This window comes from Rattus norvegicus, chromosome 1 (genome assembly GCF_036323735.1).
Source record: "Rattus norvegicus strain BN/NHsdMcwi chromosome 1, GRCr8, whole genome shotgun sequence".
NCBI lineage: Eukaryota > Metazoa > Chordata > Mammalia > Rodentia > Muridae > Rattus > Rattus norvegicus.
The window spans coordinates 636,110-653,391 of NC_086019.1; the positions used below are offsets into that span (position 1 = coordinate 636,110).

The 17,282-nt window shown below is 35.6% G+C and overlaps 1 protein-coding gene across 1 annotated transcript; it reads left to right on the forward strand.

Moving 5' to 3' along the window:
- The first annotated feature begins 1,278 nt into the window (after nt 1-1,278).
- Nucleotides 1,279-13,668, forward strand: Vom2r65 (vomeronasal 2 receptor, 65). The gene is made up of 8 exons (NM_001099654.1): nt 1,279-1,484; nt 5,867-5,883; nt 7,497-7,768; nt 8,206-9,009; nt 9,851-10,053; nt 10,737-10,761; nt 11,496-11,618; nt 12,778-13,668. The coding sequence occupies exons 1-8, from the start codon at nt 1,279-1,281 to the stop codon at nt 13,666-13,668; spliced, it is 2,541 nt and encodes an 846-aa protein (NP_001093124.1).
- Nucleotides 13,669-17,282: the final 3,614 nt, after the last annotated feature.

Consider the following 17,282-nt stretch of genomic DNA (forward strand, 5'->3'; position numbering starts at 1 on the left):
AAACATAAAAATCAAGATGCAACAAACTCTTAACACAACAATCAGATTTGTATGTTAAGTTTTCAATCCAAAATATATCCAAACAATAAACTTACAAACAGTTAATAAGGATATAAGCTGCCTGCCTAGAAAATATAAATTTGATTATAGAAATCCACCCATCTACCTTGACAATTCAAGACCACCCAGATGCAGATCACTCTTCTCTGTCTCCATCTTGATTTTTCTCCCTTCTTTTACTCTCCCACCTTATTTTTTTACTGTACAATCATGGCATTGACCTAACTGGTACCAGCCCTCTGCTGCCTATAGACATCAACTTACATATCAGACATGCATCTGTCTTGTTGCAATGTAAACTAAGACAATACCATTTCAAAACATATACCAACTAGGTATAAAAATATATGTTATATAATAATATTAGCAATAAAATTCTCTCTCATAAATGACAGGTATATTCTTTCATTCCTTTAAAGAAAACACAAAATTATTCTCAACCATCTTATTGAGGTGTGAACAAACATCAAAGAAAAAAATATTTACCAAATGTCATTGAGTGTTAAGAACTGATTATCAGGCAAGAGATAAGCATTACAACCCATTAAATGTCTGCATAGGAATTGATATTGTCAGGATGCACGTTGAATCTGTATGATTCCAGGAATTTTTGGATTTAGCATGATGACATATTCTCCAGATCACAAGAATCATGGGGAGCTTAAGGAGATTTTGTGAACATGCTCAACTCCTGGCTCAATGTTGCATGTGAAACTTCCCTTCCCTACACCAGGGAATGAAAGAAATAATGTGTCATTATTCAATCCAAAGTCCAAATGATATGGAACATTTATACCTTCTCAACTCTTGTCTTACTATAAAAGTTCTGAGGAAATCTATTGGGTTCATAAATATTGCTGTTGACACATGGTCTGTTGAAGGATGTTGAAGAGAAGATTGGCCTTTGGAATACTTATGGCATGGATTTTAATGAAATCATGGCAGCTGTGGATGAAGAACATTATCTTCAAAACATGTTTCTGGAAATGTTTTGATCAAAAGTCTTCAGACCTCAGATGTAGAGCTTGATGTCAGAATTTTCCCATTGTATCCAGGGAGCAGAACATAGGATGAACAGAAAGAAACTGTTGAATATAATTAAGTGGATTGCCCATCAGCAGAAGCCTTAAAATATACAAACTAGTGTAAATGTGTGTGTTATGTTTGCCTGCATAAGAATCAGGTTTCACAATTGCTCCATGCTAGATCCTAGCAGACATGAAGAAGCTGTGTGCTTTCACTATTGCCTTTTTTTCCCTGAAGTTTTGTCTCATCTTGTGCAGTTTGACTGAACCCAATTGCTTTTGGAAGATAAAGAAGAGAGAAGTTAATGATGGAGATTTGCAAAATGAGTGTGGTTTTGTCCTTTTTACACTTGAGAGCCCTATTGAAGAAAATTTTTATAATCACATTATTAATTTTAGGTAAGTTACTAACTTAATTTCTTGTTTCAATATTATGAATTAGAAGTATATAACTGCACACACCCTGTAAGATCCTGTCTTTTTTTCCCCTTGTAACTTTAGGAACCACAGAATATTAATTATAACTTCAATCAATGTTTTGATACTTTCAAATGTGTCACAGTTTACGTTAGCTTTACTACATTGGCTCAAGTTCACAAAGCTGGAAAATGAGAGAGACTGGATTCTATCTCTTGAATCTTTGTTGATATACGTTGAAATAGGTTTTTACCTTTACCTTGAGTTCATAATTCCCACTTTTGGCAAAATCTCAATATGAAGAGACTGCATCACTGCCTCTTTTCAATTTTCTGCCAACCATTCCTTTATAAGCATGCATCTAAAGGCCTCAATAAAATGGTTATCTAATTTTGGCCTCTAAAAGTTGGGCATACACTCAGACATTGAAACGTGTGGTGGTGGTTGTGGAATGATGTCTACTATATATGATTAAATGTATATTATTACATATATACTTATGAGTATATATGTACATATATATGTGTATATATATATATATATATATATATATATATTTGCCTTGCATTATAAAATACTCTTTAAATGAGCTCCTCCTGTCATACTGGAGCTGTCACTGAATATGGAAAATGCCTACCAGATTTCTTATTCTGTTACCAGAATATCTTTTCATCCAGTGATGCAAACACTCAGTCACTTACTAGAATTATTACTTGCATCATATAGATTTTCAATATTTTTCTTAATTTAAAAAAATGTAAAATTATGGAAAATCTAGGAGACTAAATGTACTTCTTGTTGATAAGAAGCTGTTCTCAATGTGGCTACATAGTTCTTAGATTCCAAGTGTGAGATGATATCATTTGTGCCTGCAAATCATGAGAGAAGGGATGTTGAAATCACTCAAATTTTAACTAATCCATGAGCTTGTGATTTCATTCTTTAATAAACTGAAGTTTTCTGCACTTTTCTATCCCTGACTCTCATCCCATTTCTTATTCATTTTTTGTGTCTTTCCGATTTAAACAAAATATTTTCTAATTGTTAGCAACAGTATACTTTGTACACTTTGATATTGGTGGTGGCTTCACATTATTGTAATTCTGTGTTAGGTCAGTAGAAATTCAATTTCTGATACATTCTGTATCATTCCAGATCTCATTGGAAAAAATAGTGGACATTCTTATTAGTGACACTTCTACAAGTCATAATAAGATTTAAATTTACAAATATATGAATTGTATCAATACACTTTTAAGGTTTAGAAAGAAAAACATAGATTCAAACATTCAATTAAAAGTGAAAATTTCAGCAAAAGAGCCTGTTTGGTGTTTTACTCCTGATGAGAGGTATTTGCTAATAGTAACAGATGACAGATGAACTGCCAACTATGCTTGGGCAGAGGAACACATTTGAAATGAAAGAAGATCATAGGGTTCAGACATCTATTAAAGGACCTTAAAGAATTAGGAGACCTGAAGTGTTAAGAGAAATTTCAATCCACTTTTACAAAATTAAAATAGTAGCAACACACTAAAAGGTGACTTCATGTTGACATGTATAGGAGCCAAAAGGATGCTGAGACACCGCCGGGTCCTGAAGGAAACAGACCGGATAAACAGTTCTCTGCACCCAAATCCCGTGGGAGGGAGAGCTAAACCTTCAGAGAGGCAGACACGCCTGGGAAACCAGAAGAGACTGCACTCTGCGCACATCCAGATGCCAGAGGAAAACACCAAACGCCATCTGGAACCCTGGTGCATGGAGGCTCCCGTAAAGAGCAGCGCAGATCTTCCAGGTTGCTGCCGCCGCGGAGAGGGCTTAGGCAGTACCCCACGGGCAAACTTGAGCCTCAGAACCACAGGTAGGAAAACCTTTTCCGCTGCAAGAAACCTGCCTGGTGAACTCAGGACACACAGAAGCAAAATTCTTCTAGGACCGGGCACTTCCTGTGTTTATCGGAAGTCCCACAACCTCGGATCCCGGCCCGCAGCAGCTCTCTGCTCCCAAAACCCCTTGGAGAGAGACCTCAACGCCTGGTCATGTGGGCACTCCTGAGGCTGCAGAGCAGAGGAGACCACCAACACTGCCCACCCCTGCCCACATCCCTGGCCCAAGAGGAAACTGTATAAGGCCTCTGGGTTCCCATAGGGGAGGGCCCAGGAGCGGCAGGACCCCTGCGCCTGAGACACCACCGGAACCTGAAGGTAACAGACCGGATAAACAGTTCTCTGCACCCAAATCCCGTAGGAGGGAGAGCTAAACCTTCAGAGAGGCAGACACGCCTGGGAAACCAGAAGAGACTGCACTCTGCACACACATCTTGGACGCCAGAGGAAAACACCAAACAACATCTGGAACCCTAGTGCACAGAAGCTCCCGGAAAGGACGACGCAGAACTTCCTGGTTGCTGCCGCCACAGAGAACTCGTGGGCAGCACCCCAGGAGCAAGTTTGAGCCTCGGGACCACAGGTAAGACCAACTTTTCTGCTGCAAGTGACCTGCCTGGTGAACTCAAGACACAGGCCCAAAGGAACAGCTGAAGACCTGTAGAGAGGAAAGACTGCATGCCCGAAAGCAGAACACTCTGTCCCCTTAACTGGCTGAAAGAAAACAGGAAACAGGTCTACAGCACTCCTGACACACAGGATTATAGGACAGTATAGCCACTGTCAGAAATAGCAGAACAAAGTAACACTAGAGATAATCTGATTTCGAGAGGCAAGCGCAGGAACCCAAGCAACAGAAACCAAGACTACATGGCATCATCGGAGCCCAATTCTCCCACCAAAATAAACATGGAATATCCAAACACACCAGAAAAGCAAGATCTAGTTTCAAAATCATATTTGACGATGATGCTGGAGGACTTCAAGAAAGACGTGAAGAACTCCCTTAGAGAAACACAGGAAAACATTAATAAACAAGTAGAAGCCTACAGAGAGGAATCACAAAAATCCCTGAAAGAATTCCAGGAAAACACAATCAAACAGTTGAAGGAATTAAAAATGAAATAGAAGCAATCAAGAAAGAACACATGGAAACAACCCTGGATATAGAAAACCAAAAGAAGAGACAAGGAGCTGTAGATACAAGCTTCACCAACAGAATACAAGAGATGGAAGGGAGAATCTCAGGAGCAAAAGATTCCATAGAAATCATTGACTCAACTGTCAAAGATAATGTAAAGCGGAAAAAGCTACTGGTCCAAAACATAAAGGAAATCCAGGGCTCAATGAGAAGATCAAACCTAAGGATAATAGGTATAGAAGAGAGTGAAGACTCCCAGCTCAAAGGACCAGTAAATATCTTCAACAAAATCTTAGAAGAAAACTTCCCTAACCTAAAAAAAGAGATACCCATAGGCATAGAAGAAGCCTACACAACTCCAAATAGATTGGACCAGAAAAGAAACACCTCCCGTCATATAATAGTCAAAACACCAAATGCACAAAATAAAGAAAGAATATTAAAAGCAGTAAGGGAAAAAGGTCAAGTAACATTTAAAGGCAGACCTATCAGAAGCACACCAGACTTTTCGCCAGAAACTATGAAGGCCAGAAGATCCTGGACAGATGTCATACAGACCCTAAGAGAACACAAATGCCAGCCCAGGTTACTGTATCCTGCAAAACTCTCAATTAACATAGATGGAGAAACCAAGATATTCCATGACAAAACCAAATTTACACAATATCTTTCTACAAATCCAGCACTACAAAGGATAATAAATGGTAAAGCCCAACATAAGGAGGCAAGCTATACCCTAGAAGAAGCAAGAAACTAATTGTCTTGGCAACAAAACAAAGAGAAGAAAAGCAAACATAACCTCACATCCAAATATGAATATAACAGGAAGCAATAACACTATTCCTTAATATCTCTCAACATCAATGGCCTCAACTCCCAAATAAAAAACATAGATTAACAAACTGGATACACAATGAGGACCCTGCATTCTGCTGCCTAAAGGAAACACACCTCAGAGACAAAGACAGACACTACCTCAAAGTGAAAGGCTGGAAAACAACTTTCTAAGCAAATGGTCAGAAGAAGGAAGCTGGAGTAGCCATTCTAATATCAAACAAAATCAATTTTCAATTAAAAGTCATCAAAAGAGATAAGGAAGGACACTTCATATTCATCAAAGGAAAAAGCCACCAAGGTGAACTCTCAATCCTAAATATCTATGCCCCAAATACAAGAGCACCTACATGCGTAAAAGAAACCTTACTAAAGCTCAAAACACACATTGCACCTCACACAATAATAGTGGGAGATTTCAACACCCCACTCTCATCAATGGACAGATCATGGAAACAGAATTTACACAGAGACGTAGACAGACTAAGAGAAGTCAAGAGCCAAATCGACTTAACGGGTGTTTATAGAACATTCTATCCTAAAGCAAAAGGATATACCTTCTTCTCAGCTCCTCATGGTACTTTCTCCAAAATTAACCATATAGTTGGTCAAAAAACGGGCATCAATAGGTACAGAAAGATAGAAATAATCCCATGCGTGCTATCAGACCACCACGGTCTAAAACTGGTCTTCAATAACAATAAGGGAAGAATGCCCACATATACGTGGAAATTGAACAATGCTCTACTCAATGATAACCTAGTCAAGGAAGAAATAAAGAAAGAAATTAAAGACTTTTTAGAATTTAATGAAAATGAAGGTCCAACATACCCAAACTTATGGGATACAATGAAAGCTGTGCTAAGGGGAAAACTCATAGCGCTGAGTGCCTGCAGAAAGAAACAGGAAAGAGCATATGTCAGCAGCTTGACAGCACACCTAAAAGCTCTAGAGCAAAAAGAAGCAAATACACCCAGGAGGAGTAGAAGTCAGGAAATAATCAAACTCAGAGCTGAAATCAACCAGGTAGAAACAAAAAGGACCATAGAAAGAATCAACAGAACCAAAAGTTGGTTCTTTGAGAAAACCAACAAGATAGATAAAACCTTAGCCAGACTAACGAGAGGACCCAGAGAGTGTGTCCAAATTAACAAAATCAGAAATGAAAAGGGAGACATAACTACAGATTCAGAGGAAATTAAAAAATCATCAGATCCTACTATAAAAGCCTATATTCAACAAAACTTGAAAATCTACAGGAAATGGACAATTTCCTAGACAGATACAAGGTACCAAAGTTAAATCAGGAACAGATAAACCAGTTAAACAACCCCATAACTCCTAAAGAAATAGAAGCAGTCATTTAAGGTCTCCCAACCAAAAAGAGCCCAGGTCCAGACGGGTTTAGTGCAGAATTCTATCAGACCTTCATAAAGACCTCATACCAATATTATCCAAACTATTCCACAAAATTGAAACAAATGGATCACTCCCGAATTCCTTCTATGAAGCCACAATTACTCTTATACCTAAACCACACAAAGACCCAACAAAGAAAGAGAACTTCAGACCAATTTCCCTTATGAATATCGATGCAAAAATACTCAATAAAATTCTGGCAAACCGAATCCAAGAGCACATCAAAACAATCATCCACCATGATAAAGTAGGCTTCATCCCAGGCATGCTTTTTATTTTGTATTTGTGGAATTATATCTCCAAGATTATATTATAACAGTCTTAATCAATTGGATGCTAATGTAGTCAGAATATTGTATTCAGAGGTAAAATAGTCCCCTTATTGACTGTCAAAGTTACAAAATTTATCATAGGTTAGTGTCATGGGTCTATGAACTTTTAAATTGTATTCTAATCTTAAGATCTCTAAATTATGAGACATTTCATGACATTTAGACAGAAATATAGAATGCCTTTTTTTTCTTTTTTCTTTTTTTTCGGAGCTGGGGACTGAACCCAGGGCCTTGAGCTCGCTAGGCAATCGCTCTACCGCCGAGCTAAATCCCCAACCCCTTAGAATGCCTTTTGATACAAACTTAATTGCAACTGAAATTTTCTTTTTCAAGCATCTTCCTTAATCATCATTATGCTTGGTTTTAGGATACCAGCAAGAAAATATGAATTTTTTTCTGGTAATGTTTTTTGCAACTGATGAGATCAACAAGAATCCCTATCTTTTATCCAACATGTCTTTGATATTTTCCATCATTGCTGGCCTGTGTGAAGATACACTGGGATTTCTGGATAAAGCATATTCAAACCAAAACAACAATTTTCAGCTAATTAATTATTTCTGTGGAATAAAGCAACGTTGTGATATAGGCCTTAGAGGACCATCATGGACAACATCCTTAAAACTATCAATTTATTCAAGAACACCAAAGGTAATAATGTGTGACACTGGACGAATTACCAACATTTAAATTCCATTTACATGTGCCTACAAGAAAACTTGGACCCCATGCATTTATAGGTATGCTGCTAAACACACACACACACACACACACACACACACACAGAGAGAGAGAGAGAGAGAGAGAGAGAGAGAGAGAGAGAGAGAGAGAGAGAGAGAGAGAGAGAATAAAATAATCAGATTGTATAACTATACTGGGCAAACAGGAAAAGCTGTTTTCTAGAACATAGAGTTTTGTCAGGAATATTCTAGAATATATCAGTAAAAATCTATGATATGTATTGTGTAATCTTACTACCCTCAGTCTGAATTCTGAACGGTGAGTTGCATTACTTGTATTTATGTACAAACCCCCTAACAATCATCTTCCTCATGTGGATGTTTCATCCTCTCTTCTATACTCTTTAGATTTTCTTTGGACCATTTAATCCTAACCTGAGTGACCATGACCAGTTTCCCTATATCTATCAGATAGCAACCAAGGAAACATATTTGCTTCATGGCATGGTCTCCTTGATGTTTCATTTTGAATGGACTTGGATAGGACTGGTCATCACAGATGATGACCAAGGTATTCAGTTTCACTCAGATTTGAGAGAAGAAATGCAAAGGCATGTGATCTGTTTAGCTTTTGTGATTATGATCCCAGAAAGCATTCAGTTATACAACACAAAGTTTAAGATATATGACCAACAACTTATGACATCTTCATCAAAGTTTGTTATCGTTTATGGCAAAATGAACTCCACTCAAGAACTCAGCTTTAGAAGATGGGCATATTTAATTGCACGGAGAATCTGGATCACAACTTCACAATTGGATGTCATCACATATGATAAAGATTTCAGCCTTGATTTCTTCCACGGGACTGTCATTTTTGCCCACCACCACAATGACATTGCTATATTTAGAATTTTTATGCAAACAATAAACACATCCAAATATCCAGTAGATATTTCGCAGTCTATGCTGCAGTGGAATCATTTTAACTGTTCAATCTCAAAGAACAAGAAGAAAATGGATTTTTTTATGTTGAAAAACCCATTGGAATGGTTAACACAGCACACATTTGACATGGTCCTGAGTGAAGAAGGTTACAATTTGTATAATGCTGGGTATGCTGTGGCCCACACCTATCACGAACTCATTTTTCAACAAGTAGAGTCTCAGGAAATGGCCAAACCCAAAGGACTATTCACTGACTGTCAGCAGGTAACGTTTCTTACATTTCAGTATGCTTAGGTATAGCAATGTGACCTTTCAGGCCACTGAGAAGTTCACATACATTTGTTACAGGTTATCTCTTGGTATAAAGTTTTCTATATTGCAAAACTCCAAAATGAATTTTTTACATGGATATATATCATGCACAGTGATAAATTTTAATAGGAGACAATACATTTTCATAAATATAAGTGAATTATGTGAAAATTTGTTTTAACATTTAACCAAATAAGTTCAAAATTTAAAAGGAGCCAAGAGTTTCATCACAAAATCCTTAAGTGATAACTAGACTAGAATATTTTTCTCAAGAAGAATTTCTCAAAATGAGTACATGTGCTCTGATAATAGCTATTCATTTAAATTAATAATATTTATAACAACACGTATGATTAAGAGTACACATTTCATTGAGTTAATGGGTATTTCATACATCTATGCAGTATGTCCATGATTGACCCACTACCATTCTTTACTTCCAAAACTTCCAGATTTTATAACTCCCCCTTTTTTCTTACATATTTGGCTTTAGCTTGTAAATATTATTTTAGACAAACATGTGTACACATACCATGTGATTTGTTCTCTGGTAATCATTTATTCTAGCTTTCTTAACCAGCAACAATTTATGTGAAGTATATTAAATTGTAATTATACAATATAACATGTAATTATAACTTGTAATAATACAGTATAGTGTATTTTACTACATGGGGTTACTATAATATACCTGTATTTTCTGAAAGACATTAAAAAATTATGGGACATTCTCAATTTGGTATTCTCTGTATTGATCTGCATTTGTAAGCATATAATGATTCATCTCTTTCAGGTGGCTTCTTTGCTGAAAACTAGGGTATTTACTAACCCTGTTGGAGAGCTGGTGAACATGAGTCATAAGGAAAATCAGTGTGCCAAGTATGACATTTTCATCATTTGGAATTTTCCAAAAGGCCTTGGATTAAAAGTGAAAATAGGAAGCTATTTTCCTTGTTTGCCACAGAGTCAACAACTTCATATATCTGAAGACTGGGAGTGGGTCACAGGAGAAACATTGTTAGGTACACTACAATTTTTATTTTTTGAAAGATATCTAAATTTTAAAATGGGTAGCACTCAACAATATCCCTGTGGTCAAGACCAATTAATACTCTTGCAAATGACCATTCTCAGTCACAAGCACCAAAATTTAATGACACTGAAATTCATTTGATCTGGTTATAGGGATCAAAGGACTCTGAATACTATGGTCAATTGCATCCATATGACTATTTACCCTACCCTACAGAAACATATTTTTTAAATTTATAGCAATATTTACAGTTACACACACACACACACACACACACATATATATATATATATTGTAACTACATATAAACTATATATAAACTGATTATGTATGAACATAGTTGTAGCCTAATTAAGTATAGCATAGATTCATTATGAGAAGTATTTTCCTAGATTAAAACTTTTTTAATTTATAGATTTTTATTATTAATTTTACTTATTTTTTTTTAGTTCTTTTTTTCGGAGCTGGGGACCGAACCCAGGTCCTTACGCTTCCTAGGTAAGCACTCTACCACTGAGCTAAATCCCCAGCCCCTTAATTTTATTTATTTACATTTTAATATTATCCTCCTTCCCAGTTTCCCCTCCTCTGCAGAATATTGCCTCATCTGCCATCAGAGTGAAGAGAGACCCTTGGTCCTGTGAAGGGTGCATGCCACAGAATATGAAAATGTTAGATCATTGAGGCCAGAGTGGCCAGTGTGTTGGGGAGCTCTTTAATAGATGCAGGAGCGGGAGTGGGATGGAATGGGGATTAAATGTTTTCTTTTACACTTAGGAAAAGTTCATTAATTGTATGAGAGTCTTATATGACATACTTTTTTCTTATTTATTGAACAAGTCTACTTGAGATATCCTACCTTCTCTTTCCATACAACTCTGTGTTCTTATTATTTTATTTATCAGTTTTTAAGAGAAAAACTGATGCCACATAAAAGTTACATTTGAAATAATCACTTTAGCAAGGAGAAAATTTAAATTGTTATACCTAAAATGTTGCATATATAATATTCATGACAAAATTATTGTATGATATTCAATGCATTTCAGGGTAATATAAAATAATAAATTTTGGAGTTGGGGATTTAGCTCAGTCGTAGAGCGCTTGCCTAGGAAGCGCAAGGCCCTGGGTTCGGTCCCCAGCTCCGAAAAAAATAACCAAAAAAAAAAAATAATAAATTTTCAGAGGAATACATCTGTTAAATTCCAAAATATTAATCTATAGTTCATTTTATATATGATGTATTCAAGATCTTCACAGAGACATACATATTGAATACATATTTATATAACATATATAATGTGCATATTTCATGTATATATATTATTATATATAATTTATATTTATATGTGTGTGCGTGCCCGTGTGTCTGTGTGTCTGTGTGTCTGTATGTGTATTGCCTCAGGTTCCCTCCTCAGTGTGTAGTGAGACATGTATTGCAGGATTCAGAAAAAGCCATCAGAAACAAACAGCCGACTGCTGCTTTGATTGTGTACAGTGCCAAGAAAATGAGATTGCCAATGATACAGTTACATTCTTGCTTGCAGAGAAAAATTTGCTGAATTTGAATATCTTCTCTTTACAAACTAGAAATATGATATGTCCTAGATGGAAACTACAGCCCAAAAATCTCCATGTTTCAAAATTTAATTGGTTAAATAATATCAGTTTCCCTTGAACCCATTTAATTACCTGCAATTTCTTCCAAAAACAACCCATGTCTCTCAGAATATAATGGTTAATGCTTTTATACTATGCAGAAAATGCTTAGGGGATACACATGTCTAACATTTTTTACAAGATAATTTTAGGCATAACCTAAGCTGATGTATATTCTTCTTTGATCCTTAGTACAAAGAATCTTGACTACATTTACAGTCCACAAACTTTCTGTCGCCAAGCTTAGTCCCTGACAAAGACAAGATGCTCAGAACAACAAGTGTTCTCTAGTGAAACATATTTTAAGAGCTTACATGACATAAAGGATTAGGCATTTCCTATCAAAGAATTAGAAAAAGAGTGAAGATATCAAGAATGCAACAAGAAATAGGAGAGTGCTTATCATTAATCACAGCCTAAATAAGGAAAGTGGGATGAATGTCAATATCAATAATCTTCATGCCATAACCTTCTATATCCATAACCATGGAAAGTGTAGTTGGGGGAAAAGAAATTGTACCACAACAAGAAGGACATGCATAAGTTTATGAGACATACGGCTTCAAGCATGAAAATATTCCTATACACAAACGGTTTTTGAATGAGGCATTGTATGTTCACAAGCCTATGTGTAGACACAAAGTGCACAATAATCAAAGCAAACAAAATACATAATGTTTTTCATCCACCAGCATCAATAAATATGTCAGCATACTACCCTTGTCTCTGAATAGTAAATTTATGGATTGAGAAATAAAATAAACTGAGATTATGCATATTAGTAATCATCATATTTTTATTTCATTTTTGTTTAAGTGATAACTTTTCCAATTTCTGTGATGATGATTTGTTCCATCACAAAGCATAGGTTAATAGACAGGAAACATAAGTAATTAGTCCGTGAAGCAATAATGAGTGTAATATATTCTCAACTCCAAATTATTTATTGATATATCCTTTGAAAAAAAACAAATATATAATTATTAACTACATGATTATGATACCTTATAAGGGATTATTTTTCTTTGCCAACAGATATGGAGCAGTGTGTGAGATGTCCAGATTATTCTTATGCCAACTTAGAACAAACCAAGTGCCTCCAAAGAGTTGTGACATTTCTTGCTTATGAAGATCCATTGGGGATGGCTCTAGGCTGCCTGGCCCTGTCCTTTTCAGCCATCACAATTCTAGTACTAGTCACTTTTGTGAAGTACAGGGATACTCCCATTGTGAAAGCCAATAACCGTATTCTCAGCTACATCCTGCTCATATCTCTAGTCTTCTGTTTTCTCTGCTCATTGCTTTTCATTGGACATCCCAACCAGGCCACATGCATCCTGCAGCAGGCCACCTTTGCAATATTTTTCACAGTTGCTATTTCTACTGTGTTGGCCAAAACCGTAACTGTGGTCACAGCTTTCAAGCTCACTACTCCAGGGAGAAGGATAAGAAAGATGATGATAAAAGGGGCAACTAACTTGCTCATTCCCATTTGTACCCTAATCCAACTTGTTCTCTGTGGAATCTGGTTGGTGACATCTCCTCCATTTATTGACAGAGATATGCAATCTGAACATGGAAAGATAATCATCACTTGCAACAAAGGCTCAGTCATTGCCTTCCACTTTGTCTTGGGATATTTAGGCTCCTTGGCTCTGGGGAGCTTCACTGTGGCTTTCTTGGCTAGGAACCTTCCTGACAGATTCAATGAGGCCAAGTTCCTAACATTCAGCATGTTGGTGTTCTACAGTGTTTGGATCACCTTCCTCCCTGTCTACCACAGCACCAGGGGGAAGGTTATGGTTGTTCTGGAGGTTTTCTCCATCTTGGCTTCTAGTGCAGGGTTGCTTGGGTGCATATTTATCCAAAAGTGTTATGTTCTTTTACTTCGACCAGATTTAAATGTTCTTCAGAAATAAAAAGATAAATTGCTTTATCGAACCTTTGAGAGTTTTAAAATTTTAATGATGCTCAACATATCTATTTTGCTTTGTCTTAACAAAAGTGTTCATAAATCATCAAAGAAAATTAAGTAATATCTAGGCCTAGTATTTGTAACACAGAACAGCACTGCCTAAAGCAATATCAATTAGTAAGTTTTGGTGGCAAATGAGCTCTCAGAAACCTAAACATATTGAGAACAGGAAATATCCATTACTGAGAGGCTACAATCATTTTGATTTGTAGATATGTGTTTAAGAAATGTTCTTAATTACAGATTAGTATAAGTTGATTTTGCTCCATGTAGGCAAGACAACCTCCAAGCAAGATGTTCTGGGAGTTATAAGGAAGTAGACTGTCATAGGATGGACAGGAACCCAGTGATCAGCATTATTCCATGGTCTATCATTGAATCCCTTCATCCATGTTCTTTTCTTGGCTTCATTCAATTAAGTGTGACCAAGGTACATAGGGAAATAACACTTTTCTCATATATGTTTTGACCATGGTGTTTTTTACAGCAACAGAAACTAAAACATCAGCTAATTGGTAAATTGCCTTATGTGGGAATTGGATTGCCATATATTATGGATGAGATATTGGACTAGATTTATAATATACTATTAAGATATTCAGAATATCAAATAACATACTAAGAATAGTTCAGTATATGAAAAGGAGTATGGGGGTCAGATTTTGCCTGCTCTTGATCTTTATATGAAAACACACCACATCATTACGAAATTTAAGAGTGTCTCATATACTGAGAAAAATTGATAAGAAAAATAATGTAGTACAAATTACCATTTTCAAAATTTGGTCAGTGAAGTCTGCAAACATATAAAATACTTTAGATGAAGAATCTCATGCATTTTATCCAAATAGGAATAATTAAAGATTATTTAGTTTCATATTACATACACAAACACACAGATAAAAAAACATAACACACTACTATTTCTGAACAATTGTTTGTGAAATAGTGTCATTCTTTCAAAATAATGGTTTTTGATTTTTTATTTTTTACTGTTATTTGGTACTTTACTGTTCAGAGTGTAATTTAATTGCTTTTTTACTTTACAAATCCTGATTCTAACACACCTTTTTTTAACCTCTCTCTGCACTCCTAAAAAACACATGGGCTCTTTTATCATTAAATATTGCTGAATACATACATGTATTTTATATACATGTACATTTTGAAATATAAACTGTAGGAACCATGCAAAAATTACATACATTTATGTTCTCATGGCTCATCATTTAATACTACATAACCAACAATTCTTTGTTTCCTTCCTTTGCAATGACAATGTGTCCTATTCTCTTACTTAGAGATCCCTTTAAATTGTTGTGTAGCCTAAAAGCTTTGCAAGCTTTCTTCCTTCCATACTGACATGCACAGTGTAATAAATCTTTCTCAGATTTTATTTTTGGAGTCATATTCCTAAAACTTTTTTTCTACCTATCCTCTTCTTAGAATATTCCTCTTCACAGCTAACTTCCTCATCCTTTGACACTGAAGATCTTTCCCACCAACTTCTTCACTAATCCCTGGATTTTTTGTTGTTGTTACTATTAATGTTGTATTTGCTGTTGTTGCTGCTGTTCATTTGGTTGGTTGGTTGGTTGGTTTTGTTTGGTTTAACTTTTTAGTTTGTTTGTTTGTTGTGTTTTGTTTCGTATCTTTGGGTGAGGGAAAATTTTGTAAGAGGATACATTCATTTTTATACTCTTTACCTTTACTCTGGAAACATGTTGTGTAATTTCTACCAATTTGAATTCTAGTATTTAGAACTAAAGCTTCTGGTTGCTGACCACCACACCTTCTATATTTTATATATGGAGATATATAAAATGTGAAATCTCCATTTTCTGCATACTGTCACATTTTCCTGACTGTGAAGGAAGTTTGTTAATCTGATAAAACAGTGTCAAGTAATTTTTTCAGAAATTCTACTTAATCATTGAGCACATCATCAGCAATGGTCAACGTTTGATATGTACTCATATGATGTGCAATAGTTTGAAGTCCTTTGACAGATTTTTAAGATCAGGTTCCTTCCACAGATGACTTTTTCACCAAGTTCTTTTTTTCATTTAATTTAATTTAAATATATGTCTTTTTTATTTCTTCTTTGTGACTTTCACATTATGCATCTCCACAAGTTCATTTGAGAAAGCATATGCAAAATATTGTACTGTTTAATTTTTATAACCTTGATAAAATTAGAATCATTTGAGAGAAGGAAATGAGAACATGAGTTTAAGGGCTTTCTTTGATTAATCATCAGTGTAGCTGGACTCAATGCAATGTGAGAAATGCTATACTTGGCTTGTCAGCCCAGTGCTGTGTTGAAAAGCATACTTAGAAAGTCAGTAATTTTTATTCCTCTATGGCTTCCTTTAGTTCATGCTTAAGTTTTTACCATGCAATTCTATAAGCAGGAATACAATTCTATAAACAGGAATTTTAGGAACCCTAAAATTCCCCAATTTTCTGTTAGCACAGTAACAGAAATCAAATGCAAAGTTGTTGCCTAATTTGATATAAATCAAGGACTGGGTCTTAAGCACAAAACAATATGATTGAAGTGTTTTTTAAGTAATTGCTTTTTAATGAAAACATAATGCCAGGCATGGTGGCAAATGATAGTAATATTCTCAATATGAAAGATGAGGCAAGAATGGATTTAGAGAAACAAAGTTAAAACCATGCTGAGTGGTGCTAGATCACATCTAGCATTTGTAAGCATCTGTACCTTTAATTTAAATAGAAATATTAAATGTTCTGTATTTGGGACTGTGGAGAATGTTTGTTATTTAAGGGAATGTTGTTCCCAGGCTCACAAGCACCTATGAATATATCTTTTGATTTTCATAATCCTCTTTTGTCCTCATGCACTCATGAACATATGAGTCTCTGCAATCACACAGATCGGATTTAAAATAAATGGGAAAACAAAACAAATGAAAAGACAACAAGCATACTTTGAAATTTTTCTCAGATTTATTTTTTCCGAATTGAAGATATTTGGACATAACCTTATTTTAGGCTCAAATTCAATAACTCATATTAGTTCTGAAAATTCAATTTTCAAGCCAATCATCCCTAAGGGATTATGGCATGCATCTACACACTTCGCAGATGTACTTCCTAATGTGAAAAAGCAACCCCTCATATAAACCACATAACAAGGAAAACAGCAGCAGTCACACACCCATAAATGTTCTCTGGGAAAGTGTGTAGATTTGCTGCCAAATGCCTGTAATCTTGTGAAGAAGAAGGCATATGGGAGGACTATAAGTTAATCAAAGTCATCTTTTCTACATAGTGTCCTTATGACTAACATAAATGATGAGACAATATCTTACAAGAAATAGCAAAGATTCTCTCAGCTTTAAAAGTTTCATTTCCCTATGTTGAATATTGGCTAGAAAGCTTGGTGGATTGTAGCATCTTAGGAATCAACAGCATCACTCATTTTCTCAGTTGAGGGCACTGGCACAAGAAAAATTAAACATGAACCTTTCTAAGAAACTCCATCTTTTAGTCCTTATGTTTCTCACTTTCTTCTTGGTGTCACAGTTC

Coding starts and splice junctions, on each gene's coding strand:
- Vom2r65 (NM_001099654.1), top strand. CDS start 1,279: ATGAAGAAGCTGTGTGCTTTCACTATTGCCTTTTTTTCCCTGAAGTTT. Junction 7,769..8,205: donor TTTATTCAAGAACACCAAAG/GTAATAATGTGT, acceptor TATACTCTTTAG/ATTTTCTTTGGACCATTTAA. Junction 11,619..12,777: donor ATGAGATTGCCAATGATACA/GTTACATTCTTG, acceptor TATTTTTCTTTG/CCAACAGATATGGAGCAGTG.